General features: G+C 37.6%; 1 protein-coding gene across 1 annotated transcript in view; it reads right to left on the reverse strand.

Annotated features, from left to right (window-relative positions):
- Nucleotides 1–1970: 1970 nt before the first annotated feature.
- Dhc36C (Dynein heavy chain at 36C) overlaps nt 1971–27992 on the reverse strand; it is a 52714-nt gene continuing 26692 nt past the window's right edge. Inside the window, exons 49-74 of the mRNA XM_089710096.1 lie at nt 25565–25790; nt 25057–25202; nt 24552–24747; nt 24409–24479; nt 23607–23764; nt 22410–22563; nt 22061–22194; nt 21747–21792; nt 21519–21704; nt 20980–21121; nt 20582–20760; nt 20054–20217; nt 19263–19404; nt 18967–19033; nt 18640–18785; nt 16899–17051; nt 10910–11039; nt 10009–10250; nt 8622–8778; nt 8150–8320; nt 7292–7470; nt 5124–5361; nt 4380–4531; nt 3844–3981; nt 3243–3386; nt 1971–2672 (exon numbers count right to left, since the gene is read on the reverse strand). Of these exons, the coding sequence (XP_089566222.1) occupies nt 2466–2672; nt 3243–3386; nt 3844–3981; nt 4380–4531; nt 5124–5361; nt 7292–7470; nt 8150–8320; nt 8622–8778; nt 10009–10250; nt 10910–11039; nt 16899–17051; nt 18640–18785; nt 18967–19033; nt 19263–19404; nt 20054–20217; nt 20582–20760; nt 20980–21121; nt 21519–21704; nt 21747–21792; nt 22061–22194; nt 22410–22563; nt 23607–23764; nt 24409–24479; nt 24552–24747; nt 25057–25202; nt 25565–25790 (4068 nt within the window). The 3' untranslated portion in view covers nt 1971–2465. The remainder of the gene's footprint in view (nt 2673–3242; nt 3387–3843; nt 3982–4379; nt 4532–5123; nt 5362–7291; nt 7471–8149; nt 8321–8621; nt 8779–10008; nt 10251–10909; nt 11040–16898; nt 17052–18639; nt 18786–18966; nt 19034–19262; nt 19405–20053; nt 20218–20581; nt 20761–20979; nt 21122–21518; nt 21705–21746; nt 21793–22060; nt 22195–22409; nt 22564–23606; nt 23765–24408; nt 24480–24551; nt 24748–25056; nt 25203–25564; nt 25791–27992) is intronic.

Raw genomic sequence — 27992 nt, forward strand, 5'->3', positions numbered from 1 at the left:
GCAGAATCAAGGGCGCGGGTGGGGTGGCGGGGGGGCGAGAGGGGGGGCAGGGAAGCTGCGCGGGGGCGGCGCGGGGGGCGGGACGCGCGCGCAGATCAATATCTCACGTTGCCGGGGCGACGCCTAGCCAGACCGAGTGCCTCCCGTATTCCCCCTGCGCTAGGGCTACTCTGTGACGAAAATTAAATGTCAGAACAAAGCCATAATATTGTAACAGACACGTCAAATTCAGTAAAGGAAATATTTATAAAAGTTCTAGATCGATATCCCGTTATGAAGTAAATACCTGCAAACAACATATTCTTAAATTTGTTTGGACAATTCAGTTTCTTTGTTCGATTACATGGATGAGAAAAGCAATTTACAAAATGAATGAAGATTTTATTATTCACGCCCACATTCGTCCTAGCAATGTTGTGCTCAAAATAAGAGCTGCTTTTGTTATGGCAACAATACAAAGATTGAGATGTTGTATATTATAATTATAAAAGGAAATTCGTGAAATATTATATGAGTGCATTCATTTAGGTTTAAATCGTTGTTGAATTCAAACTCGTCAGCCCTAGAATAACGTCCCTTCACCCCCACTCGCTTATTTAATACATGCCGTATCTGGGATGCGAGGTTTTTCATGCTAAATGACAGGGCAACGTAATACGCTTAAACTCCGAGTCACCGCGTCCGTAATGGCCGACATGGCCACGGGCTCCCTCAGTCGAATATAAAATTGCAATGACATTGACCCCTATGAGAAACCTTCCACGTCATTAATTCGTAGATAACTTTGGGTTGGCTTCGGTACCTCAATTAAATTTTGAATACATTGTAGCGCGGCATGACAAAAGCTGCGTAGGTATTAAGTAGCATTAAGCACTCAACAACATTGTTTTCTATTAAGAAAAAAGCTTCGATAGATTACAAGAGAGGACTTCCTCTTGCTTTGTTTAACAAATTTCGTGTTGGCATACGGTACTTATATTGTGAAAACACCTGTTTCTCTGATTCAATTTATCGATAACGCTAAGTATATCTATCTCTACATGATTACAAATATGGAATTCGTTACCTATAATATTAAATTCTTACTGTTGAAAGTTCAGGGGAAGTTATGGGAAAAAAATAAAAATCATTATTTTCTAAACAGTCATTTATTTCAATAAAACATAATTAATTAACAATACAAGAACAAAACTAGATGTAAAATTAGTATTTATACATAACAGTCACGATTATTTTAAATAACTAATAAATAAATTATTTAAGTGAAAAAAAAAAAACAAGAATCTTTTAAATCTAATATGCCACCCCTTATTTTGTAAATAGGCGGGTCCACACAGCGAGCAGCCTCACAGCACAATTGCTGCGAGCCAGTGCTCGCGAGGCAGCTCGCTCTGTGTGAACCTGACTCGGCCGAGAAGCAGAGAGTGCGTGTGCCAAGCGATAAATGACTATTGTAGAGCCATTTTAATAGGCAACATTTGACAGTTCAACAAAATTCAACAACGTAACCTAGTAACCACGACATAGAATAACATGATATTTCGTTTTGTTAGAACTGCACATTTGTTTAACTTTTTTCAATTACGATTACATATTTATAATAATAATGACCGATAGAAGTAATTTTAGGACTTGATTTTACTGATAAACCATTCTAAACATAATGAACAATTTCTGATTTAAAGAACTGACGTCGCTACAATTTTGTGTCAATAAACCTTTTTTCTTTTTAAATACCAGAGACGTTACTCTAAAAATCGAAATCTGACATCTAGAATCGAATGCATTGATTACTTGGGAATAAAAATTATCATAAATTATTGACATGTGTTTCAAGTTCGATTGACAAATGTTTCAAGTCCGTATCGATTAATTCACTTTAATCGATGTTTTTAAGCAGGTTACCACCCTATGAAGATAAAATTGATAGACGTCAAATGTTGCCTATTAAATTGGCTTTACTATAAGCGGCCGAGCCTCTTAGTGTCGACTATTTTTTTCTGCTCGCTGTGTGTGGACCTGCTTAATTTCATTTGTTCGATTCAATATGAATGATATCGTCAATTTTTTTCTGTTTTTCTTCAAATGGACCATAAAAAGATGCATAATTTGTATGTGTGAACTTATTGTACAATGTCTTCCTACAAATGGACCATATTAAATCTCTATTACTAAGATGTTAAATTTTTTGGTACCTATAATTTAATTGTAATTTGTTTAATGTTGACTCGTTTCAAGTGTATGTCAAAGTACCTATAGAAGATGAAGATTAAATAAATAAAATAAAATAAAAATACGTGTGGCAATCGAGGACTGCCGCGGTAAAGCTATTGCATAGCATCGCACCGCTGTGCCGGTTGAAGTGGGTGTTAGGTTTTTTCGTTACGGAATTTTTACAATCTGTCACCGCGCTCAGTCTGAGATAAAAGCTATGCAATAATTAAAATAAATTTGTATCAATAAAACTAGAAGGGCAGCTGCGTGAGTAACGCCACGCCGCGCATGATCCAATGATCGGGCGGGTGGGCAGTGGGCAGGCGCATGAACAGTATGTAGTTGGTGGAGTGGCCCGTGGTGGACAGCACGCCGCGCCGGTCGCCCGTCTTGTACAGCGGGCAGTTGTAGAACACCGCTTGCGGGATGTCCTCCCGCTTTAACGGGATCAGCCACACCTGGCATCGACCAATATATACGTCAGGAATGCTATACATATAATATACAGGGTGATTGGTCAAGTACTCTCCAAAATGTAAAAGATTACTTAGCAAATGATTCCCGTTATAATTATGTCAATAAAGTAGGCTTTTGCTTTTGTTCCATTTTCAACAAATAAAAATGATGTGTGGACACGCACTTCTGCCACTGATCCCAATGATTCGATTATGCGGCAGCGGCGGTGCACCGTCACACTGGGTGTCCTTACTGTGGCCATACGATCCGTAAACTATCCGTTAAACTTGATCCGTATTTTTTTTTATAAAACGGTTGGAAAAGTAATTCACCAGTCACTCTGTACATATGATGGAAAATTTTAAACGATATTAAATACATGTTATGATCCACTGGTTTTCCAGTATCAGCAAAAAAATCTGGGCTAAAGTTACACCCAAAATCATTTTTAAAACAGCAAAATTTTGCTTGAAATTCTAGAAATCTGAGAAAAAAATACAAATTTCTCATATGCTGATAAGCTTAAACTTCTATTATAGGGGAACCTATTTCCTAAAATAAAAGTCCCATACCGGCGGGAACTCGTCATAAAGCACGGTGGGATGCGACTCGTCCACGCAGTAGTCGTCCATGTTCCACCGCGCGCCCTCCATGAACAGCCCGCGGATGTACACGCCCTCCTCCGGCGGCTCCTCCAGCGTGAATGTGCGTTGGACCTACAGAGGGGGTAGTTGCTAAATTTTTGTTAAATTTTTTTTGTGTTTGCTAAAAAGTTCTTCTTAGCACCAAAACGCGTGCATCTTGTAACAAGTTCCGCAGGTTACTTAATTTTGTAGAAGTTTACATGCGCGAGCGTGTACTCTTCATCTGTCAGTTGCGCAAGTAAACTTCAGCAAGGTTTTTGTTAGTGCTACGCACATTAATTATAGTGCTACGTATATCCAATTTTTACTAGAAAAATACAGAATGTGCTCATTTAGTAGCAAAATAGCTTGTGCTCATTATTTTTTGGGCACCTTACATTCAATTTGTGAATTTTATATATATATGCTTAATATTTTGTAAACGAAAACCCCCATCCTATTCTTAAAAAAATTCTTCAACACAAAAACATATCAAACTATAGAAATTTCCCTAAAAGTTGATACAGCATCTCTAGTGCTAATAATGTACCTCATAGTGGAAGGCCAACTGGTCGATGGGTATGCGGTACTTGCGCGCGTAGCTCTGCTGCGCGGCGGTGAGGAACGCCTGCGGGAAGTAGAAGCCCGACAGCCAGAACACCACTGGCGGCCCGTGCTGGTGCCAGTGCTAAGAGACAGTAGCGTGTAAAATATGCTCCGTTACCCATTTCGGTACGATGTGTTAGTTTTTTCTAGAGAAATGCTCATAGGATACACAGAAGTATTTACTGTAGTAGCTAGGTATAAATCTTTTTCCAAGAGACGAATTTTTAGGAAGGATTTTTTCCTCCGATTTTATTATTTTATATTATAGATATTATTATTTTATTATTTTATAGATATTATTTTATATTGGGTGGACAATTACATAACTAATTAAATTGACTAATTTGAGTTTAGATAACCAGACTCAGGGAATTGAAAAAGTTACAATAATATACCTACTCTCTCAAAGTTTTCATCCATTTAATTTTTATTTCACAACGCATTTAAGTAGAGCCATACACAATATATAAACCAACTAACTTGCAAGAACTGCAGCCTAGCCAGCAGATCGTCAAAATACGCGGCCAGTGGTTTCAGCGAGGGGTAGCTCTTGCCGGCCCACAGCGCCGGTATGCGACCGCGCACCATGCTCGTTAGCACTTCCTCTGTTATATCGTTTAGGACGCTCACACCTAGGAATATGCTTATTTATAGTTTCGCAGTTTCTGGATGTGTTGCTTATTAATAAGTTATAATGCTATATGATTTATGAACATAAAAAAATTTCGCATAGAATATCGAAGACCGGGAATTGGTGGAACCGACCTTTAATATTTGTGGGCTTGTATTATATAAAATAGCAAAAGATTCAATATAATGTGTGTTACTGACTTGATCCCCATATAATTGACAGAGTCGAATCTTTGAAGCCAAAAATAGCGGCTAATACACGCCTACGTAAGCTGGGGTTATATCGTCTTGAATATTGCTCAAATTACCATAATTGGAGAGAACCATATAAAATATTTTTAGATAATATTTCCTACATCGAGTGAAACTGATGGCAAAATATTCTATAAAGAGGTAGAGAAACGAACATCAAAAATTACGTTTAATCATTAAATTGTAAAGAAAGGAAAAACTTCGATCACGAGGTAAGATTCGAACCCACGTCTTTTGCCATTCCGGAGCGACTATTATATTTTTAAATTAAGCATTTCATTGCTTCAAGAACTAAATATCAAATTCAACGTTAAATCCCATAAATTAGACAAAATAACAGACCTTGCACAGCTCCAATCACAGCCCTGGAGCTGCTCCTCACCACGTTCACTAGTCTCTCATACCTCGCCGCCTCCTGTATCACCACAATCGACATTGGCGTCATATCCGCGGGTTTGATATCCCCCTCATGGGACGGGCCAGTTAGTATCTGTGCCGGTAAGCGGGCTAGCACATCTTCTGCTATGGCCATCGCTTGTTGTTCGGGAGTAGCTCCCGCTCCGCCCGCTGCCATAGTGTCCTATTGTATGGAGGAGTTGGGTTTTTTTATGACAGACCAAACAAAGGGGCAGGTGGGCCACCTGATGAGGAAAAGAAGCAAGCAAGCATGGCACATCACTACATATAATACAAAGTCGCTTTCCGCCGTCTATGTCTGTGGGTTTCAATCTTTAGTACCGACTATTTAACGGATTTTGATGTGTTTTTTTTAAGATAGTTATACTCCAAGAAGGTATATAATTTATTAGGTTTTAGACAAAGCGGGCGAAGTTGCCGGCGGAAAGCTAGTTTTGATTATATTATGTCGAATGATTACATGCAAAGCTATGAAAGCAACGGACACACATTTTGATAATCATGCAATTTATGAACAAATGTGTATGATCGGAACAGAATGCGGATTTTTTAAACAAAATATTGTGTAATTAATAAACGTAATGGTAGCCGCCGGCCGTCTGTCCGTCGGTGCTCATTTGTACCGCCGCAAGGCGGGTCGCTTAGACTACGCTAAATAAATGATTTATTTCTTCTCAATACATAAAAACATGATTTACATTAGAATAATAAATGTAAAAGAATTATCTATTGATAGCTGAAAATTTCTTATATTTCAAATGCAAATTACATTTATTTGCAAGAATGTAGTTACAAAAAAAGGTGTTATTACAATGTTAAAGCGATAATACATTCTACCCACTATCACTAATGTGTATATTTAGGATAGAGTGATTCAGGAAATAAATTCTGCATTTTTTATATTTATTTTGTGGTAGGTCAATTATTCTTCTAGATCGAAAGAACTGAAATATTATTTGAAATATTGATAAAATATTAAACCTGAGTAGAATACTCGAACGAAGTCATCATAAATGATTACTAACCAGCTGATTTTTTTATTTTTACTTATTTAATACTTATTGGTACGGGAGCCAGGAACAGATTTTATGACCAAGTTCCTCTCAAGCGGTAATTAGTAAAATGCATCAAAGTATAGTATTATGAAGCCTCGTGAACGTCAGCTGGAGCTCGGTTGGGGGGAAGAGCGGTTGTAGCCTCCCGTATCAGCTGACGGTTTTTCCACCAAGATACAGCCAGCTGACCTATATATTTATCCACAGTTACATATAAGCTATCATCAGGTAAATTTTTGTTTGAGAGGAAATCACGGAAAATAAATTTTTCTTTAAATTTAACTTTCATGTTCGAGACACCAGCTGACGTATAATACACCATGTTGTAACCAGCTGATAATTTTTTTTCGTTGAGATATTGGGTTAGCTACAATTTGACAAATTTTTAGCTGAGAGGAAATGAATGAATGAATGTATTTTTTTTCCTACGTGCGTGGGAGGCTACAACCGCTCACCCCCCCAACCGAGCGCCACCTGACGTTTACGAGGCTTTATAATACTATACTCTGATGCTTCTGACGAATTATCTCTTGAGAGGAAATAATGAACCCAATTTGCACCTGGCTCCCTAACCATATATAATTCAACAGACATATTGTCCTACAAATTGCGTAATAAATATTTGAGAACCGTCAAATCAAAAATTTTTATCCTTGTTACCTCTGTAAGCTACCACAATCGAGAGTTTCGTACATGAAATTATTGGGCATCTCATTAAAATAAAGCTACTCACGAAAAATTAGCTTGATAGTAATCACTTGCAAAAATGGGCGATGTATCCCGGACTATTAATAAATGATAAAAATAATGACATCTCCTGTAGGATTTTTTAGATATTTGTGTAATAATATGAGACATAGAAAACGATAGAGAATGATTAGTTACGTATTGTGATAAAAGATTGTAATATTAACATTAAGCTTGTAGAAAAATTTTAAGCAATAATATTTAAATAGTTGCAAAACAAAAAGCTGCAAAATAAAGGAGCCGTATTTACAGAGCGTGTAATCGTTCCGCAGAAATAACATTTAAACTCACCAAGTATTCTTTGAGGAGATCCTTTGAGCATAAAAAATATGTTATGAGTTGTTCAAAGTAAAGAAATTGCAATGAAATTAGTCTCGAGCTCAACTTACCGTACGATCCTTGTTCGCCGACGGCATTGGCAAATGGAACAGAATACACAGTCAAACAATTACAATACCCAGTATAGAGAACTAAATTAAATTACAATGTACATTCTTAACATTATTTCTTCCTCTACAGGCTACAGCTACTGTAATTTACGTCCTATTTGAATTATTTAAGTGGAAAATATATTTGAAGTGTGATAAATTAAACAGTCAATGAAGAATATTAAGAAATGTTATTAAGTATTATCTACCAACAAATATTATTTTACAACAACCGTGAAAGATTAATATGAGAATGTAATTATTGAAAAGGACATTTCCACAGACAAATTACAATGGAAAATGGAATTATTACACACTATTATTTCGAAACTAAATTTAATAAATGATAAAAATAATGACATCTCCAAATTGAAATATATTTATATTATACGTACAAGGTATGGTTTCGTGTATATTTCTTCGTCTCTTTCTCTCTCTGTTGTGTGTTTTTGTGTTTCTAAATGTCTCTCGATGCTTAGTGTATAATATGTCTCTTTACTTCTGTATGATTCTCCGCTGTGTTTGTGTAGTGTATGTGCGCGGGCTTAACTTGTGCGCATGTGCGTGTGTGACTGCGCACGCTCATGTGTGTGTGTGTGTGTGTGGGCGTATCTCGTGTGTGTATACGACAGCTCATGGCGCGCTCATGTATCTATGTCTATGCGTGAATGCGCGTGTGTGTATGTAACGTGTATTTGCGTGTGTATGTGTGTTCTTCCACCCACCTGCGTCAACACAGCGGTGCCGAGCAGTTCCTCAGCTTCACGGAAGTGCTTAGTGATGTCGGCGTTCGAGTGGAAGCCGAACACGGACGGCGGCGTGGCCACCGGCAGCGACCGTGCGAACGATATGAAGTCCGCGTGCTCGCGTAGTGTTGGTATGTGGTATATGCCTAGTGAAATGTTATGTTTCATGAAATACACTATACACATACTATTACTGACACGAGTATTTTAGAAACATAATATTATATCGTAGTAAGCTATATCGCCTTCAAATAGTCAAAGATTTATAAAAAATGTAATGGGATAAGCCGAGAAGCACTAGATTTCAAATAATTATAAAAAAGAGAATCAGCAAAATTTGTTCAGTCGAAAGTTTCGAGGTCACCAAGCCAAAAAAAGAATTGAGAAGCTCTTCCTATTTTTGAAGTCGGTTGAAAAACATACATCATTACTAAGAGAGTTACTAACCAGTAGGATCCAAAGGATACTTGTCCTCCTCAATAGCACGTGGGTTATAAAACTTGTACAGTATAGTGTTGAGACAGCGCCGGTCCCAGTCGTCCGTCACGCGCCCGCCGTAGTTGCACTCGCCCGTCAGGTAGCGTAGGGCGACGAATTGCACGTCCTAACCGATACATTTTATATTATAATTATTAATAATTATTTGGGAATTGTCAGTTAAGAGGTGTAACTTCTTCTTTCAGATTAATCATCAATCATCTTGCTAAATTGACAAAGCCCTTTTCATAAAGCTATGCCAACCATTCCAACCAACAGGAAACATTTTGGAACATGTCGATCTGGATACTACCAAACCTGAACTTAGTTCTAAACTCGTTTGCTAAACTGAGAAAGCCTTTTTCATAAAGCTATGCCAAACATTCCAACCAACAAGACACAAAGGCATTGTGCAACAAGTTGATCTGGATACCACCAAATCTGAACTTAATTCTGAACTTGTAGTGGCTAAGGGCTCTAGTATAGCTTGAAACATTAGTATAATAACAAGCTATAATAACAAGCTATAATAACAAGCTTCTATAGTAGGTGCAATAAAAACTTAAAATAGGACATACCACACAGAAGGCGGCCTTATTACAAGCAAGTAAACTCTTCTAGGCAATTCTATTCTACTTATCCTACTAATATTATAAATGCGAAAGTTTGTGAGGATGGATGTGTATGTGTATGTTTGTTACTATTTCACGCAAATGCTACTGAACCGATTACAATGAAATTTAGCACACATATGGAGGGTAACTTGGATTAACACATGGGATAGGTTTTATCCCGGAAATCCCACGGGAACGGGAACTATGCCGGTTTTTATTTGAAATCGCAGGCGGAAGGCTAGTGAAATGTGAAGCAAGAGCAGCACACTCACGTCGTACTCGTTGAGGAACATGTAGAGCTGCGTGACGCTGATGCGCAGGTCGGTCTCGTTGAACTCGTAGCGGATGTTCCAGCCGAGCGGGCCGAACTGCCGCCGCTCCTGCACCACCGCGTGGAAGTGAAATGTGAAGCAAGAGCAGCACACTCACGTCGTACTCGTTGAGGAACATGTAGAGCTGCGTGACGCTGATGCGCAGGTCGGTCTCGTTGAACTCGTAGCGGATGTTCCAGCCGAGCGGGCCGAACTGCCGCCGCTCCTGCACCACCGCGTGGAAGTGAAATGTGAAGCAAGAGCAGCACACTCACGTCGTACTCGTTGAGGAACATGTAGAGCTGCGTGACGCTGATGCGCAGGTCGGTCTCGTTGAACTCGTAGCGGATGTTCCAGCCGAGCGGGCCGAACTGCCGCCGCTCCTGCACCACCGCGTGGAAGTGAAATGTGAAGCAAGAGCAGCACACTCACGTCGTACTCGTTGAGGAACATGTAGAGCTGCGTGACGCTGATGCGCAGGTCGGTCTCGTTGAACTCGTAGCGGATGTTCCAGCCGAGCGGGCCGAACTGCCGCCGCTCCTGCACCACCGCGTGGAAGAAGCACAGCGCGAACAGCAGCTTCTTGAACGTCTCCGGCTGCTTGTTGCCCTCGAACCACTCGGGGTCGTTGATCGGGTCGCTCTGGTACGAGCGCGCTATGTTCGCGCGGAGACCTAACGACATCGATATAGGTAAATATCTCGGCAACCTTTGTTGTGAGGATATCCTTTAGCGAAGTTACGATCGAAGACCGAAAATGCACATTGGACGAAAAAATAGTAAAAGAGTAGCATGATGGACAGGATTTTATGATCTACTTGAAAAAATTGTTTTAAAGTGTCGAAAACAAAAATATAACTTTTTCAGAACGTGGCATGGCATCTTTCAACGCTATATCGCTTTTGTTGGAGCCACAACATGAATTTCACGTTCTCTTTTACTGTGACCACAACGCGTCGTGAGCAATTTTTTCGCTCTATGAGCGTTTCCTGCCTTTGAGCGAAATAGCTATAAATAATAGCTTTACGACCGTTTCACAATCGAAGATGGACAAAAATTAAAAGAGATATCAGTCTAGCTGTTTTGGAAGAGTTTCGGTCACAGATTAGATACTAGGTTTCGGTACAAATATTGTGGTATGATTTAACCGTCTATGCCTCATGCTTTTGATATTTGCTGGACAAATATGGATTCTACATAATATAGCTTATCATTAACTTATTGATGATTGGGCATAATTTTTATAAAATAATTATTTTTCGAAACATTTTCTCATAAACACAACTATCAAGAACTATTTTAGGATATACTTCTATAATAGAGTCTTTCTTACCTTGTGGAGGTTCATTCGTCATTTTGACTCCATTTTGTAAGACATAAACAGGGAAATGATCTGCGGGATATGAGGTGAGCCACAACCTAAAGTCAGGATGCGTCGAGTCTGGTGTCAATCCTTCACAAATCTGTACGAACATCAATTTTTATAGTATTTTTAATTATGTTTGGGCTTATGAAATTAACAGAAATAATAAATAATTTCATACGGAAGAACTCAGTGCTTTTCTAATTTCTTTAATCTTGGATTTATAGATTTATCAACTTCACTTAGATAAACAGTTACCGATAAATTGTAAGAGCAAATCTAGCTGGAAACCATATTTCAGTCAAATCCGTTCAATAGTTTTTGCGAGAAAGAGCAACAAATATACTCTCATCAATCCGTTCGTTCTTTCAGATGGAAATATTTTAATGATACTTGTTATAGACAAATTGGACAAAAAATAAGCGAAGCAATCAAAAATATTACAGATTTTACTGTATCATAAAACAAATGGCGTATTAGTTACGATATACATCATGCATATCCATCTGCCCGGTTTTATAGAGCTGCGAATTTTATAAAATTTTAAAAGCAACATAAAATAAAAAATACTAGTTTAAAATTGATGCAAATTTTTCGGCGAAACTTTTTCGTAATATTTCACGTACATTGTACGCCGACGGGATCGAGTTAGGAAAATGATTGGTGTCTGCTGCGCGTAAATTACTCAGTTTTTCAGTCTGTTTGAACCATCAAAATGGAATAAATAAATTGAAAACGAAGCAGTAATTAATAAAGATTGCACATATTTCAAACTCAAACTCAAACTCAAACATTTATTTATTCAATTAGACTACTTTTAGTAGCACTTTCGAATCGTCATTACATAAGTATTTTTAACATTTACCACCGATTCGGAAAGCAGTATCTATGGAGAAGAACCGGCAAGAAACTCCATAGTTGCTCTTTTAAAATCATATTGTCAATATTACATAATCTGTAACTTAAATCTAACTACATAATATATCATAATATGCCAAAGAACTGTCCTGTGGTTCTTACGCGACAACCCTCCATGGATTTTCATCTTCCATATATTCCTTAATGCTATAATAGGCTCTCTGAACTAATATATTTTTTACATAAGTTTTAAATTTAGCACTACCAAACTCTTTAATATTATGAGGAATTCTATTGTAAAAGCGTATACCTTGACCCATAAATGAATTTTTAACTTTAGCTAATCGGAAAAATGGCATTTCAATTCTATTTCTGTTCCTTGTGCCATAACAGTGTCTATCTCCTACTCTTGTGTGTACGTCGGCATTTTAGTGTACATGCAAAATATTATTAAATATGTACTGTGATGGTACAGTAAGGATACCAGTATTCTTAAAGAGATCTCTTAGTGAGTCCCGAGCACGTAAATTATATATAGAGCGAATGGCTCTTTTCTGTAAGATAAATATAGTTTCTATATCTGCTGCCCTGCCCCATAGTAGAATTCCATAGGACATAATACTATGAAAGTAGCTGAAATAAACCAATCTAGCTGTATCTTCATCGGTGAGATGCCTTACCTTTCGGACTGCATATGCTGCTGAACTGAGCTTACCTGCAGCGGTGTTGACATGGGCTCCCCACTGTAGTTTCTCGTCCAATGTTAACCCAAGAAATACAGTCGATTCTGTAGGGTGTAATACCTCCCCGTTCAAGGTAATATTTCTGCTCAACTTTTTAACGTTAGGTAGTAAAAATTCAACACAAGTTGTTTTTTTGGCATTTAATAATAAATTATTAGCAGTAAACCAGTCGGATATGTGTAAAAGAGTACTGTTCACTTCGTCAACATTTGGGTCATGCCTATCCACATTGAATATTAATGAGGTATCATCTGCAAACAGAACTATTTCACACCTATCCTGTAAATAATAAGGTAGATCATTGATATATACCAAGAACAAGAAGGGTCCTAAAATAGATCCTTGTGGAACACCAATGTTAATTGACGCACCGCTAGAACGTTCTCCATTAACAACTACAGTTTGTATCCTATCATGCAGGTATGAGGCTATGAGGTTCTGAGCTTGTCCTTTAATCCCATAGTGATTAAGTTTACGCAATAATGTACAATGTTCAACGCAGTCAAATGCCTTGGAGAGGTCACAAAATATCCCCAAAGCATTTTTTGAGTTTTCCCATGCCTTATATATATGTGTTAGTAGTGCAACTCCAGCATCTGTGGTTGAGCGCCCCTTTGTGAAACCAAACTGTTTGGTGTGCAGCAAATTATTAGAAGCAAAGTGACTAGTCAATTGGTTTAATATTAACTTTTCGAATACCTTACTTAATGTTGGTAAAATCGAGATAGGTCTATAGTTGTTACAGTCTTCTTGATCGCCTTTCTTAAATAGAGGTATAACTTTACTAAGCTTTAGTAAATTAGGAAATGTACCATAGTCACAACACTTATTAAATATGAAAGCTAAATTGTTTGCAATATTTTCTATTATATTATTAACTAAATTTACGGACATTCCCCAAAGATCACAAGTGTTTTTTAAATTAAGTGTCTTAAATGCTGTAACAATATCATTAGCAGTTACGTGACGCAATTGAAATAATGTACTGCACCCCGCAACATGGTCCCTCAAAAAGGTCTCTGCAAGTACTGAAGACGAGTTTAAATTATTAGTAATGCTAGCAGGGACACTACTAAAGAAATCTTCAAAAGCAAGCGCAACATCAGCATTTTTGTCAATAACCATGCCATTATGAACAAGTTTTATGGTATTACTTGATTTGCTTTTACCCATTTCACCATTAATAATAGACCAAACTGTTTTAACTTTATTATCCGAGTCGCGTATTTTATCTCTGATATACAAACGCTTCGCAGTAAAACAAACAATTTTAAAAGTTTTTGAGTAATTTCTAACATATCTAAGAAAAGATGGGTCTTTATTATATTGCTTCATACCATATAACTCATAAAGAACGATCCTACACCTATGTATGCTAGGTGTCGCCCATTTACTAAATGGTAAATCCTTGGTAATATTTAAAGATTTAACTTTAAATATTTTTTCAAATTCATTATGAACTAAATTAAAAAGATTTTTAAACATTTCACAAGGATTATTATGACAGGATTGATCATTCAGTACGGGCAGGTTTTTATTAATATTATCTCTAAATTTATTAATGCCTTTTTTAGTTATAGGCCTAACATTAATTCTTTTAAATTCAGGTAAGCAATCCCATTCAAAAACTACTTTCTGGCCACAGTGATCCGAAGTGAGTGTATTGAGAATATTTTTCTCTAAACAGATGCAGTCGCAGTATATATTATCAATACAGGTTGCAGAAGTAGGTGTAATTCGTGTGGGTTCATTAAAAAGTTTATACAGATTAAATGACTGAAACAAATTAACAATTCGTGTTGCCGTTTGTGTTTGTAAAAGTATATCAATATTAAAATCACCACATACTATAACTTTTTTTTTACTCCTACTTAAACGCTTTAATATTTCTTCCATGACTGTCTCAAACATATTATAGTCACTGGAAGGGGGTCTATAAACGCAAACAATAATGTAACGCTCCAGTTCAACACAGGACAGTTCAATGGTCCGTTCTACAGAAAGACTAACAATGTCAGTTCGTTCTTTGCATTTTACACTATTATGTACAAAAATAAGAGAACCTCCATGAATAGCATATGTCCTGAAGTATATACTTTTTAATTTATAATTATCAATATTTATTAACAACTGACATTGTTTAAGCCAATGTTCTGTTACACAAAAAACCTTAATACTATTATGATTTAAAAACAATTCTATTTCTAATAATTTGCTAGCCAAGCCTTGAATGTTTTGATGTACAATAGAAAAGGTCTGCTTAGCTGTTGTCTTATATACTAGTTTAAATCTAGCTTAGGGCTAGATTTTCTGTCAACACTAGGTTGGTGTATATAATTACTACTACATAAAATTATAGTAGATCCAGGGTCTGATACCGAACATGTACCAGACTGGTTAATATTATATGCTATTAACATAGCAAGTTCTCGCTTATATCTAGATGGCAGATACACTGTATTCTTTGTCAAAGTAAAAGATTTAATACACAAATTAATGTCAAAGTAAATAAATGCATCACGATGATGATTTGTTACATTATACAATTTTAAATTCATATTATGAATTAATCTATTTTGTTCTTGTGTCAAACCAGGTAGGTATGGCAATGTACACAACATAAATTTACATTTAGTCTTACTACTAATTTCCAACATTTTTTGAAATCCTACATCAATATCCTTATTTTTTACATTTAAACTATCTCCATATAGTATAATTACAATATTATTCTTATTAAAGCTGAAATGATCAAGTGATTTGATTATATAATTAAATGAACTGTTAGGAGTGCAAATATTAGTGACTTTAAGCCCTAAATTGTTGAGCATAGCGCCAAAACCCTGACCAATATTATCTGACAACACAAAAATTTCCTGCTCGGAAAGGTGTTTAGTTTTACTAGTTGAAATTGTTGTCACGGGTTTTACACTATGTATGTCTGTGCAGTCAAGCTTATGGGGCGACGTTTGCTCATTGTCACTTTTTGAACACTGACATACATATTTATTGGTCAGCGACTCAAAGCGATCCATATTTTCAGTACTCAACTTAATTAAGTCATCTGCCTGTTGTATATGCTCGTTTATTTGTATTTGAGCAGCAGAATATTTTTGGTTGACATCATTTAACATATGACTTAAAGAGTCTATCTTCTCCTTATTATATGAATAAATAAATTATATAATGTAAAGCCTTGATGTTTTTCACAAAACAAAATAAAAGTTATTATACCCGGCGCGGCGAATGATGATCCCTATGACAGTTCGTCTTAGTGATTGCTCGTATGATGGGTCGTGTCGATACTTTACTATTTTATAGGCAAAGGCGTGGTTTGCATTCAGCCACGTCGGTAAACATGTTTTTACAAATATTATAAAATGAATTTTTAACTAAAATTTTTAACGTCTTTTATGTTGTTGTTGTATTAATTTAAGTTTTTTAGCATAGAGTAAGTAGATAAGTAAAACGTAAGTTTTCCAAAACATAAAAATGCGCCTTATCATTTTCACGTAATTTTTAACCCGTTTAACACAGTGTATATTATTTTAACGTGAAAATGGAAGCCCCCATTTAATTTGTCTAAAAAACTTATACTATGATAGGTAAGTAAATTAACGCGAACGGTAATTATTTAATTAATTATGGTGCGATCTTCTGTTCCATTCAATAGTGAATGATCTAAAGCTTAAGCATGGAAAAAATGTGAACTCGTTTGCATTATCGAAATTTGTTTATCGATACTTTCCGCACTAGTCGATAAATGCCAACGATGTAAATTTTGTAGGACGTAAACGTAAAGTCAGATTGATATAATTTCTCGTAAATGTTAAGAATTGTTATAATTCCAACAGAATATCATTGTTATGGCATAAAGCTACGTAAAAATTAATAAATGCCATTTTTAGACGCCTCCAATACCTTTCTAATTTAATAGTGACGCCATTACAAGTTTGTCTCTTGAGAATAACTGTCACTGTCATAGGGATCATCATTCGCCGCGCCGGGTATACCTACTGGAATAAAGCAGCGTCATCATTTATTTATTTATTTATTTATTATTCCTAGAATTTTTACACTTTAATCCTGCATTTTAAAAGCTCTCATTACTGCAAGAAAATATGAGAAAATGTACAACGCTCAGATCTAAACTTTTAATTTAATACTGACGTCAAAACAAACACAAACACACAAAAATAATTTTAATAAATTATAGAAGGATATTATTATAAGCTATTTTTATTAAATTTTTCTGTGTCAGTAAATTGTTAAATAAATAACATTTTAATAAAATTCATTTTTCAGGTAGATTTGAAATTGGTTTCCATTTACAATTATTACAATCAACTCAAACCCACCTTCTCCAACATCGGCATCCAGCTCTTGGCGAGATGGCAGTTCTGCAGCACGACCCACGTGCCGCTGCGCACGCCCTCGTCGATCAGCTTCACCGCGATCGGGCCTTGCCCCTGACCCAGGGACAGGGAGAATAGACGCGATGACCCAAAACCCTAGCAACGTGTATATTGTTTTAGAGAAGACTTGGGCAGGATTTTGACTTCGGCAAAATTTTGGGAAGTTATATTGTATGCTCCTTATCGATCCTTTTCACCGCGATCGGGCCCTGACTCTGCCCCAGGGACAGGGAGAACATACGGGACGAACCGAAACCCTAGCACCATGTATATAGTATTAGAGAAGACTTGAACAGGATTTTGGTCTTACCACCACATTTTAAGCATTCGGGTAATTATTATAGTTTTGCAAAGATATTTTCACCTTGTAATTTGATTGCCATTACACTGTGAGACCCCCTGTACCAAAAATTATATTTCTACCGAAAATTGAGTTCTATAACATAAAACATTTTTTATTACTCAGCGAAAATAGAAGCTATAAGATCTATTTTACATTACTATTTCCAGTTAATCTGGACACCACTGTCCTATAAACTTTAAAAGGCAGCAAATCAGGTAGCAAAATACGTAGGTAGTATGTTATTCTGGTATGTGTGTGTGTGTTTGTATATGGTGATGTATGCACCTGATCGTCAGCGAACTTGAGCAGCGTGCCCATGGGGTCGGAGCCGGGCGTGAGCACGAACAGCAGCGGGATGCAGCAGTGCGAGTCGGCGTACGACGACGTGTGTGTGTATGTATATGGTGGTGTATGCACCTGATCGTCAGCGAACTTGAGCAGCGTGCCCATGGGGTCGGAGCCGGGCGTGAGCACGAACAGCAGCGGGATGCAGCAGTGCGAGTCCGCGTACGACGACGTGTGTGTGTATGTATATGGTGGTGTATGCACCTGATCGTCAGCGAACTTGAGCAGCGTGCCCATGGGGTCGGAGCCGGGCGTGAGCACGAACAGCAGCGGGATGCAGCAGTGCGAGTCCGCGTACGACGACGTGTGTGTGTATGTATATGGTGGTGTATGCACCTGATCGTCAGCGAACTTGAGCAGCGTGCCCATGGGGTCGGAGCCGGGCGTGAGCACGAACAGCAGCGGGATGCAGCAGTGCGAGTCCGCGTACGACGACGTGTGTGTGTATGTATATGGTGGTGTATGCACCTGATCGTCAGCGAACTTGAGCAGCGTGCCCATGGGGTCGGAGCCGGGCGTGAGCACGAACAGCAGCGGGATGCAGCAGTGCGAGTCCGCGTACGACGACGTGTGTGTGTATGTATATGGTGGTGTATGCACCTGATCGTCAGCGAACTTGAGCAGCGTGCCCATGGGGTCGGAGCCGGGCGTGAGCACGAACAGCAGCGGGATGCAGCAGTGCGAGTCCGCGTACGACGACGTGTGTGTGTATGTATATGGTGGTGTATGCACCTGATCGTCAGCGAACTTGAGCAGCGTGCCCATGGGGTCGGAGCCGGGCGTGAGAACGAACAGCAGCGGGATGCAGCAGTGCGAGTCCGCGTACGACGACGTGTGTGTGTATGTATATGGTGGTGTATGCACCTGATCGTCAGCGAACTTGAGCAGCGTGCCCATGGGGTCGGAGCCGGGCGTGAGCACGAACAGCAGCGGGATGCAGCAGTGCGAGTCCGCGTACGACGACGTGTGTGTGTATGTATATGGTGGTGTATGCACCTGATCGTCAGCGAACTTGAGCAGCGTGCCCATGGGGTCGGAGCCGGGCGTGAGCACGAACAGCAGCGGGATGCAGCAGTGCGAGTCCGCGTACGACGACGCCAGGTCGAACAGCGGCGGCTCTACGAACTGCCGCCCCATTTGTGCTGCACACATCGGTTATTTTACGGACAATGGTGGACGTTTAATTAGAAATATCTAACGTGTTAGATATCGTGATATCGAAGATAAAATCGGAGTTCTTAACGAAGCAACAATCAAAACGACATGACTTTTGAAAGATTTAAGATATGAAATTTGAAATAAAGAACAAGCAAGTCATGTTACCTTCAGCAAAGTTTTGCACAGCCGGCACCATCATGTCAAAACGCATGCATCGCAGCACCATCATTTTCTATAATTAGTATACAACATTTTATAGGCAAACGTCAAAAAGTAACCAATGCAACCAAGCGGATATTGTTTTATGCAGGTCAATGATGAGTAAATGCTTTTTAATCATTTTGCTTATTAAAAATTCAATAGTATATCGCAATTTGTATTACTGAACAAGCTTAAAGGTCAAGCAGTTTCCAGTTTACGGTTGAATTCATTCAGTCAGTAAATTAGTCCCTCTTGCTGACCTGAAACATGCCCAGCTTCTTGTTCCAGGGCTCTGGTAGCGGCTGGTTGTGCGGATCAGGCGTGTCACAATACGCCTCCCACGCGGGAATGTTAGCTAGGAAGTGGTCCAGGATGCCGTGGAAGTCGTCCATTTCGTTCAAACTGTATCGTGAATTAAATGGCATGTTTTGTACTGGAGTTTGGAGATAAACTGACGCTTAAGGAAATTTAATAAAATTGTTCTACTATAGGGAGATAGCCAATGGAGATAGCTTGTGCTTTCTATAAGAAAATAAAAGTGGAACTATTTGAAAACGCCAACATTACAGGAAATGCTTATACTTGTATATATTTGAATAAATTTGAAGAATAATAACGATATTAACCTTTATTGCCGATATTAAACTTTATTAATTTAAATTACTACTAAAAAGAAGGGATTACTCAAACTTAATTATTTCAACCGAATTCATAACTGATTAAGACACTTTGATCTTTGAAAACATGAATTTGAATTTACGCATTTTCACGAAAGGCTTTAACAGATTGTTACAGTGTCTTTTAAGCGATTCTACAGTTGCCAGACAGCCACACATCTACACACTTATTCATCGCTTCATCATCATCATACTCTCATTGTTTCACCCTATTTTTCATCCTTCCCATGTACCTCTAGGCTCTAACCTAATAAGGAAGTATCCTACTTCACTCTTTCTCTTCCTATCTCTAACACTTTTTATTCCTGTTTCCTTATCTCTATCCAACATTCACCATTTTCTCTACCCTTATACTTGCCCTCTCCTATACTCACGAGTTAAAATCCCCCCAAGCCTGTGGACTGAGAAAGGAAACAGGGTTGGGTCGCACGTGCCGCGGTTGCGCTCCACTCAATAGGAACATCACGTTGCTGCGCTCTAGACGCCCTTCGGCCACCATTATCGTGATCGTTAACAGGAGAGAGAATACTATCTTGTCCTGTTATGTCAAATACATTGTGATTAACGTGGCTGTTCTTTTTTCTATTTTTTTGTATTTGTTGTTTTATGTTGAGTTAGTTGAAGTCTTTTGTGAAGGGATTAGGGAACAAGTTTGTCGGAATATAATGAATGGCTGCAAATGAATACTAGCTGTTTATTTTTTGTGAGGAGCTACTCGAGTAGTGTAGCGAACCTAATCAATGAAAGTCACCATGCAATTATTATAATAATTATTCATCATTCTTATACAATAGTCAATAATAACAATATTCATTAAATAAAGTGAAAGACTAGGTACTAACATATTCCAAATACAAATATTTTTCTTAAGCACATTTCTGAATCTACAACTACCCTCACACCTTTTCGAACAAACTCCTGCAGATATTAGCATATAGCGAGTACGTAAAGTGCGCCCGCAGTATAGCCAACCGTTCGGGAATCTCTTCCACCTTCTCTGTATTGTCAATGGAGCTGGTGAACAGCCCCTCGAACCAACCCAGCGAGTATTGGTACATGGGGTCGATGTTCGATAGGGATGCTGTGGTGATAGAGGATATTTTAGTTATCTGATATCATTGAAATAATCAGAGTTGATATTAAAGAAGAATTCCCACGAATTAAAGAAAACTTGTGTATAGCAAAGCAACGAATTTGAATGAGGCATATAGAATGTCATTATTTGAGAAAAAACACAAACAAAAACCAGCATACAGAGTATCTATTAAATATAATAATATAAACTATTATAAATAGCAACCTATAAGGAAGAACAGATTGGTGGAATGCACCGCGATCGGCACGTAATCGTCTCGCGCCGTATCGATCGCCTTCTCCGTAATCATCGCAACCTCTTGCTTCTCTTTGATTTCGTTCGACGTGTCCTTCGCCGAGTTTAGAATCTGTTGAATGGAATTTTGTTGAATTACTGCTGTTATTATTTATTTGTTATGTGTATTTTTATGCATTCAGTAAAATATTTAATTACAAAATACAATGTAAAGAACCTGTCTTTATTGATTAAGCTTTTTCGTTCTTTTTTATGAAATAAAAGTAGACAAAATATAAAAAGTTTTAAATGTTTCGAATTTTTAAAGAACAACGCATTATTATTTCGCTCAATAAAACTATAATTAGTTATTTTAAAACATCACAGATAATAGCCACCGACACTATAGTCATTTTATAGAGACGCATAAACAATTAAGAAAATACATTTTTAATATATATCTTAACAAATCCATTGGTCCTTCGAGCCGGATCCGACAACTACATGTCCCCTGCAAGAGTTTCACTAACCTGTACAGCCTCTTCATCTTCCAACAAGTGCTCCGACGTGGACAGTACATTTAGAATCTTCTTCTCAATCTCCTGTAGCAATCTTCTATGTTCTGCCCCTTGTGTGGTAAGGTCTGCTTTCGCTTGTTGGAGATCTGGTCTCTCACGAGCTACTACTCGCGCCAGTAACTGTGCTTGTAAACCATCCTTAGCTAGCATGAAGTTCACTAGAGTCACTCGCACGCCAACCTCGGGCAAGTAGTGAGGATTAGCTAGCTTCGTGCTGATGTAGAGCCTGGGTATTTGAAATTAAATTTTATCGACTTGATTAATTACTGAATTGAAAGCTTTTTTTCTATGAAAAAACAAATTAAAAATTTATAACAATTTATATTTACTCAAGCTCCAATCTGATGTATTCAAAACGTTTGTGCTGTTTTAAATCAATATAGTGCCTTTACTTGTTCTCTAAAGCTAGATCGCCCGAAATAAGTCTCCTCTAAACCAGACAAGGTCAGGAGTTCAGATGGGATAATAATAAAATTGTTAGTTTCGATACATACTTAAATTCTTTGCTATATTCAACAATCGTGTCCCCAATTTTAATACATAGTGCACCTCCCTGTCGGAACGTTTGCTGCTGTAGCAAGGGTTCCAACATCGGATCCAGTTCCTCTAGAACATTCTCCAATAACACCTTGAAAACAAAAACGAATTGTAATGTCAAGCCAAACTGCACCTTATTACAAAAAAAGTGCGCATGTGTCAGGAGTTAAACGTCTTTGGCAAGATTCAAAGATACCAAATCGTCACTTTACTTCATGACGTGACAATTTTGCCATGCCACGACGTGAATATTACTCTCAACGCGCTCAAGAAGTTTCACTTCAATAAAAAATATTTATAAAATACCGGTTGTCCAAACTGGACAGCATTTTCCAGCACTCGTCCCAAGTCTGCTTGAGTCATTCTTACAACACACAAGTTGTTAGGCTTCTCCATGTTTTTGATCCATCTGTTTGCCTGCCCTTGTGGATCAATCATGAGGGGCCAGCGACGAGCATTCCTTAAAGTTTTATATATTTTCAATAGGTACTTAAACTAAATTTAGGTATAAATAAAAACATTATAACAAATTTGAAAAACCCTAAATTTACAATAATTACGAATGGGGTAATTGATTTTGGCTACGCATAAATTAGAAGAGTCACCATTTTGAAAATCAACATTCATAAACAATATTATGTTCACCGACCCAATAACTAGCTTTTAGCTCATGAATTCGAATTAATTCGGGACTGGAATAAATTACCATCACATTATTATTATGTTATGACTTATTTTAAACCTAGATATTCTGAAACAGATTTTTTTTAGAACAATAAACAATCTTCCGCTAATGGAATATATCTAGCCGTGGTTTTCTGCTATTGAAGGCCTCGATTAAAGTTTCAATAGGGTTCTATAGGTCAAGAGTTCGAGACCGAGTCTACGGTATTTCCATTAAATTGTATGAGTATTGAAAGAAAATAATATGATTAAACTTGGGACGTTATACGAGATATAATAAAAGAAAAACTAATAACGACAATATTGAAATTTTTCTTCCATCAGTAGATTAACATCGGTAATGTTGTACGGTACGGTTCTATTGATCTTCAAAATTTTTCATATTATGCTAGCATAAAAAATACAGTTTATTCAAAATAAATTAGAAGTTATTTATTGTCATGCATGCTATAATTAATAATTTTAATGTGTGTCTTTCTATCTACTATACTTTCACATCTAAACATAGGCAGGATCAAATAGGGGCAGGTCGAACCTTTTTCAAACCACTAAAGTTTTGTAAGAGCTAGCGCGCACGAGCAACTTTGTCTCCGCAACTATTTTGTCCCCGCAACTATTTTGTCTCTCCACCCATGGGCTAGTATGAAAGTGCGCGCACGTAGCGACGCAACTCCCCATACAATTGATGGGAGAGACAAAATAGTTGCGGAGACAAAGTACCCCGCGGACAAAACCTCTAGCAATATTGTTATTGCTAGAGGTTTTGTCCGCGGGGTACAGCTAATACAACTATTAAAACAGGCCATAAAATCCACTAACATGATGATAATAGCGCTTTCCACACTAAAGTCATCAGAGGGCAGGCCATCTATATTCCACTGCTGTATAGTGACGGGCTCGCCCAGCACCTTGATGAGGCTGAAGTTGAGCGTGCACACAATACCGCACTCGTGACACGCGCGGGCCCATTTACTTACCTTTTGGGCAAATAATTATGGGATAAATAACAATAATAAGGACAAGGACATCTTTATTGAAAATTTCGATACACGAAACAAATTTTATGATCGAAACATTTAGTTAAGTATTTAATTATATTATTTTTATTTATTTATTTATTAATTTAAATAATGAATACAAATCAGTCGCGATGCTATTTTAGCACTAAATACACAATTTAAGCGATGAGTAATAAATTGTATTTCCAAGCAGAGTACTCTATTGGTATAATTCACATCAGTTAAATTCAGCAACTCAGCTGTAACGAATTATATCCGAGACGCTGAACGCTTTCAGACGTTGAATAGATATGAATCAAATTATACGTTAGTATTCCCGGACATGCAGTCCAACTCGAGATTCAATCTAAGCAGATATCTTGCTTTACAAACTAGAATTCTATGGATATCTTCGATTAATACGAGGAATAACATAATGCATGTTCAATTTTGATTATATGTGCATGTTAATCAAGAATTGAATTGAGCATTGAAATCATATTATTACTGGAAAAGATACTATTTTCTGGATTGAAGTCGTAGCTAATATCAAATATAGACCACTAAAATGAATCAATTGTATAGTTTTAATCATATTACAAATCAATTACAAAATACATTACCTGCTCATGTCTAAAGGCGGCAGTAAATGGTCCCAAATACGCTATAACACCAGCGGCAATTAATATATCACCTACAACAAAAAGTCTATCAATCACCTTTATTCGCTCAAAAACAAATATTTTTCATGGCTATTCTATATCACCTGTAAGTGAATTATATGTATCACGTAGATTTTTGGCGATTTGTGTCCATCTAGTTTTCTCCCCACCAAGGCCAGATATGAGCATTTCAGCCCGTTTCAGTTTGTTGCTACAGTCCATTACTTCGTCGTCTAACATCTTTTGCTGTCGGCTTTGTTCTGATAGCGCTTCTTCTAGTTTCGCTAATTTATCTTGTACCTTTTTGAAAAGAGTTCAATTAGCGATATAATTACATTTTTCTCATGAACATTTAAATCATTTAATTGCACATTTATGATAATTAAATTGTATTTAGAATACCAATAGAAGTTCAATTCACAAAAACCAGTCTCCAATACTACCAAAATAATTTTACCCAGTTCTTCCTGTATATATTTCGTAAAGGTCTCAAGTGAGGCATTTTAATAAATTTTAAATTCTACTACTTATAAGTTTAGAATGAAGCGGATGCATTGAATAGTAACAACTACACCTACTCCTGAAACACAATCACATCACTCATCATACCTCCCTCAACTGCGCCTGTTTGACCGCCAGCGCGGCCATCGCCTTATCGTACACGGCCTGCGCGGCCGCGAGCCGCTGCTTCTTCGGCGCCACCACCTTCGCCACCTTGTCGTACTTCGTCATCGCTATCACCCACTTGCACATACCTGGTGATGTGTCATTGTGATCAAACATCACATTATGCCATGTCACACACGTCACGACACAGAAAGTCACGACACGGCACGTCAAGTCAGGTCAGGTCACGACACGGCACGTCAAGTCAGGTCAGGTCATATTATTACGTCACTATCACGTCGAAAAATTTAAATGCAAATCTGAATAACTGAATAACGAAACAGTAGTTTCACATACATGCCTATGCCCTTTTTTTCCAAATGGAAAAATCTTCGGGAGCCGTGGGTATTGAAGCAAGATTTCTACACTTGAAAAAAAATCTTATTCCTAAGACCTAACATAGCATGATCAATTTCTACGAAATATAAATTGTAATCATCAATAAACTTACCCTCAGCAGCTACAGATACGGCTCTGATTTTCTCCGGCACAAAACCATCGTCTTGCATCACAGTGGCCATTAGCTTCTTCATGACTGGTGGAGGAATATTGTCCTTATCATAGTTTTGTAGAGATTCCAGAAATCGTATGTCATTGAGCAGTTTTTTTGACGGCCCCCAATAGTCTTCTATTGTACCCACGCCCGATGGATTTGGTATTTTGTCCGGCTTCACTTCCTATAAAATAGTTACATTAGTTACATTATCGTTTCACAGTTTATTGGTTGTGACTTGTGAATGATCATATTATTGACGAACTTACCGGATCATCCTACGTGAGATAGCATAGAAAAAAAGTTTTTAGGTTAGCTTAGTTATCATAAATTTATATTTTGTTCGTTTCTGTCGGAATAGCATCATCTATTTATTGACTTTAATCATTTTCAGATATATTTTATAATCTTACGATCGAAACTACCATCTAAAGTCTTGATGAAGGTGTGGTTATGTGGTAATATCATTCGCCGTCAGCTCGACCTCTTACCTACCTACCTTAATTTATTGGCATTATCCTTCTGAAAGCCTTAAGGGTATATTAAGAAGAGCTGGAACGTCAACACATTTACACATTGCACATGTTAGGCCGGGAGATACTGACACAAAATTTCGGGTCATTTGTAACAGGATGGCGGTCTAGAGGGGCCTTAGTACGCAATGACAAAAAGAAAAATGATCGTCAGAACGCTGGTACCGGCGGACTAGTCGCGTGGGCGTTAGTCACACTCGTCGGATAAATAGCGAAAGTCCAACGATTTGTAACACAAAAATTTTAGAATTTACCGATAGCCCTTAAAAAAGATGTAGGCGGTAGTGTCATGCCATACTTTGACGATGTGACTTACAGTCCGCCATACCGACGTGAATGCGTTGATTTAAAAAAAATAATTCAACCATTTGTACCGGGCTAACTTTTGCACAGGTAACCATCGTCGTGCAGCCATTTACTCAAATCGCCATGCCATACTTTTCGGACGATTCCAAATGGTCGCCATACCGCGGAAAATCTGCAAATTTTTGAATTTTTTTTTCTCGCCAAACGATTTGTACCACCCTACATTTTTTTTTCAACAACTCCTGAATGATTATAAATAGAAGTGTGATAATGCCATACCTGTGGGAGATGACGAATGTGTATAAGATTTTTTTCTCATTGTAAGATTTTATTCGTAGTTTGAACGAGTTGTAGCAGTATGGCACTAATTTTTCCCTGTATTAAAAGTATGGCAAATATACATATACTTTCCAAAAATGCCGTACTGGTACAAATCGCCAATTCTTTTCATTTTTTTTTACGTCTTGGCTTAAGTCTTACAATCATCCGCCCCATGTTTGTATTCTGCGATATTTTTTTCTAGGTAGAATTGTATACAAACAAACAGAATATAATGATCCCATACTGTAAAAAATTATTTTACGTATTGTACAGTCGTATTTTTGAAACGTGACGAATAAATTAATTTTTTAAGTATGGCAGCACTTTTTCCCCCTACTAGAAAGTAAAGTATGGCAAATATAATAATGGTCACATTTTATCAAATACTCTCCAAAAATCCAAATGCAATACTGGTACAAATTATTTGGGGAAAAAAAATTTTTTTTTGCAGATTTTCGGCGGTATGGTGGCCATTTGGAATCGTCCGAAAAGTATGGCATGGCGATTTTCGTAAATGTCTGCACGATGATGATTACCTGTGCAAAAGTTAGCCTGGTACAAATGGTTGAATTGTTTTTTTTTAAATCAACGCATCGCGTCGGTATGGGGGGCTGTAAGTTACACCGGAAAAGTATGGCATGACACTACCGCCTACATCTTTTTTATGGGCTATCGGTAAATTCTAAAATTTTTGTGTTACAAATCGTTTGACTTTCGCTATTTATCCGACGAGTTCGACTAACGCCCACGCGACTAGTCCGCCGGTACCAGCGTTCTGACCATCATTTTTCTTTTAGTCATTGCGTAATAAGACCTCTGTAGAACCGCCATTCTGTTACAAATGACCCGAAATTTTGTGTCAGTATCTCCCGGCCTATGTATGTGTCATATTTTGCAATTGTTTATAAATACAGGGTGATGTAATTGGTGTAGTACGAATATCTAAAAATCTATGAAGAATTTTGTGATACAGTAAATGGAAGAATTATAGACTATTTTACAGTATTTAATAAAATCATTTAATTTTTTGTTCATTTTCATTAGAAATGTCAATTTTTCTCACCGAGGTGGAAATTTGGATGATACGGATCTTGTTTTTGTGGCATTTTTTTTCAAAAATCAAATTACTAATTAATAATCAGAGTTATCACATTATTAAAAAAATAAGCCAAACTATACACCATTTTTACCTACTTGATGCAATCCTCAAAGATCATGGACATAGT

The sequence above is a fragment of the Colias philodice genome, chromosome 2 (assembly GCF_061535455.1).
Source record: "Colias philodice isolate Cphi_HAF_F1 chromosome 2, ilColPhil1 Martin Lab GWU primary, whole genome shotgun sequence".
NCBI classification, from domain to species: Eukaryota; Metazoa; Arthropoda; class Insecta; order Lepidoptera; family Pieridae; genus Colias; species Colias philodice.